General features: G+C 36.1%; 1 protein-coding gene across 1 annotated transcript; it reads right to left on the bottom strand.

The window, feature by feature from the left end:
• Positions 1 to 255: 255 nt before the first annotated feature.
• Positions 256 to 1062, bottom strand: LOC108361987 (uncharacterized; the record flags this gene model as incomplete). The annotated part of the gene is made up of 2 exons (XM_017614807.1): positions 844 to 1062; positions 256 to 782 (listed from the first exon to the last, which is right to left on the bottom strand). Coding segments are annotated over exons 1-2 (722 nt in total), but the record flags the coding sequence as incomplete, so codon positions are not given.
• Positions 1063 to 1505: the final 443 nt, after the last annotated feature.

Genomic DNA, 1505 nt, shown 5'->3' with positions numbered 1-1505 from the left:
ACGTATGTGCTGCGTTACATAACATTTGTTTGTTCTACAATGCTCCCTGTATCGGGCAATTAGAAAACCAGGAGAGCCATGGAACACATTTAAGCCTAGATATGCCAACAAGTTCTGACAATAATAATGTAGCAATTCGCATAAGAGACGGAATAAGGAACTCAATGTTTATTGAACATTAAAAATAAAAGAAATTACAATCTCTTCAGACTTTTTTTTGCCTTTCTTTCAGCTTTATTTTTCTTCCACTCAAACTTATCCTTAGCTAGTTTTAATTTTTCCTCCTCCAGGTGTAGCAATTTATGTTGAAACTCTTTTGAATCTTTCATGTGTTCCTCAATATTTTTAAAACTCAGTCGAACTTCGTTGTAAAAACTCCTCTGAATATCGATTTGATCCACGAGAAGTTCCTTTTGAATCTTTACTTGGGTTTTTTTAGCGCTTTCAAGTAAAGAATTGGAACCAGCAACATTCTCTGCTATTTCTTCGTCGGACAACAAATCCATTAACATCATCTCTTCCGGTGATGGAGTTGAAATGGGATTTGGTGGCGCAGATGGCTTTGTTCCTGAAGATGTGGATGCATTTGTTGGTACGATATTGCTGGTGCCTAAGGCTTTGCCAATTGGATTTAGCATCTCATTAAAGCACATTACATTGGCGACACGGGTTTCCAATGGGGAAAGCGACTGTTGATTAAAAACGCCTCCTCCTGTAGCATTTACTTCGCGTTTATTGTGGACAATTTTTTTCTTAACTTTTCCCTTTAAGTCGATCCAAACCTAGAATTTTATTTTTTACGTCAGCTGGAAAATCGTTGAGTTTTTGTTTTTTAATGATTACCTTTTGCCAGCCTGCGCCGTCTCGTGTTGGTGGTCCAATACTGTTCAAGGTCAATGCGAGTGAGTTCCATTTTTGCTTGACGTCAATTTTATGAACTCCTTTATTAAATCCTCGTGCAAAACTCGGATTGTCTTCCATATACTTCACTAATGTTTCAAATTGATTGAAATTTGTAATTTTTAAATTTTTTTCCATCTTGACGACTACAAAAAATTACTCGACAAATATTTTCCGTTATTTTTGACATTGGAATGTAAACTCGACTACAAGGATGCGACAGTTTCGATATACAGTCGAGCTCGGCAGTGGTGATTCGAAGTAATCACTGTCGACTCGATTTATGCCGACATCGATAACGGTGATAGGGGTGATTTTGTATTACAATTTCCTAGAACTGCGTCTGACCATTTTTCATTACATAACAGGGGCGAGGGGCAGTTATCTAATCGAGTCCTAAACTTCTCTGCACTACATCTAGGCAGTATTATCTTTAAATTGCATGCGATTTTATACCGCCAAAAGCAAATTTAAATCATTTATAAAAACAACTATGTGCTTTAAAACGGCGCAAACGTTGATCGCGTCGTAATGGGCAAAAAAATTTATTTTTTTTTTCAAAAATCAAAAACATATGTACGTATGTATTTTTAATATAATTATTT

Source organism: Rhagoletis zephyria, unplaced genomic scaffold, assembly GCF_001687245.7.
Source record: "Rhagoletis zephyria isolate East Lansing unplaced genomic scaffold, Rhagoletis_zephyria_1.1 Rzeph_scaffold_00903, whole genome shotgun sequence".
NCBI classification, from domain to species: domain Eukaryota; kingdom Metazoa; phylum Arthropoda; class Insecta; order Diptera; family Tephritidae; genus Rhagoletis; species Rhagoletis zephyria.
This window is presented reverse-complemented; position numbering and strand designations above follow the sequence as displayed.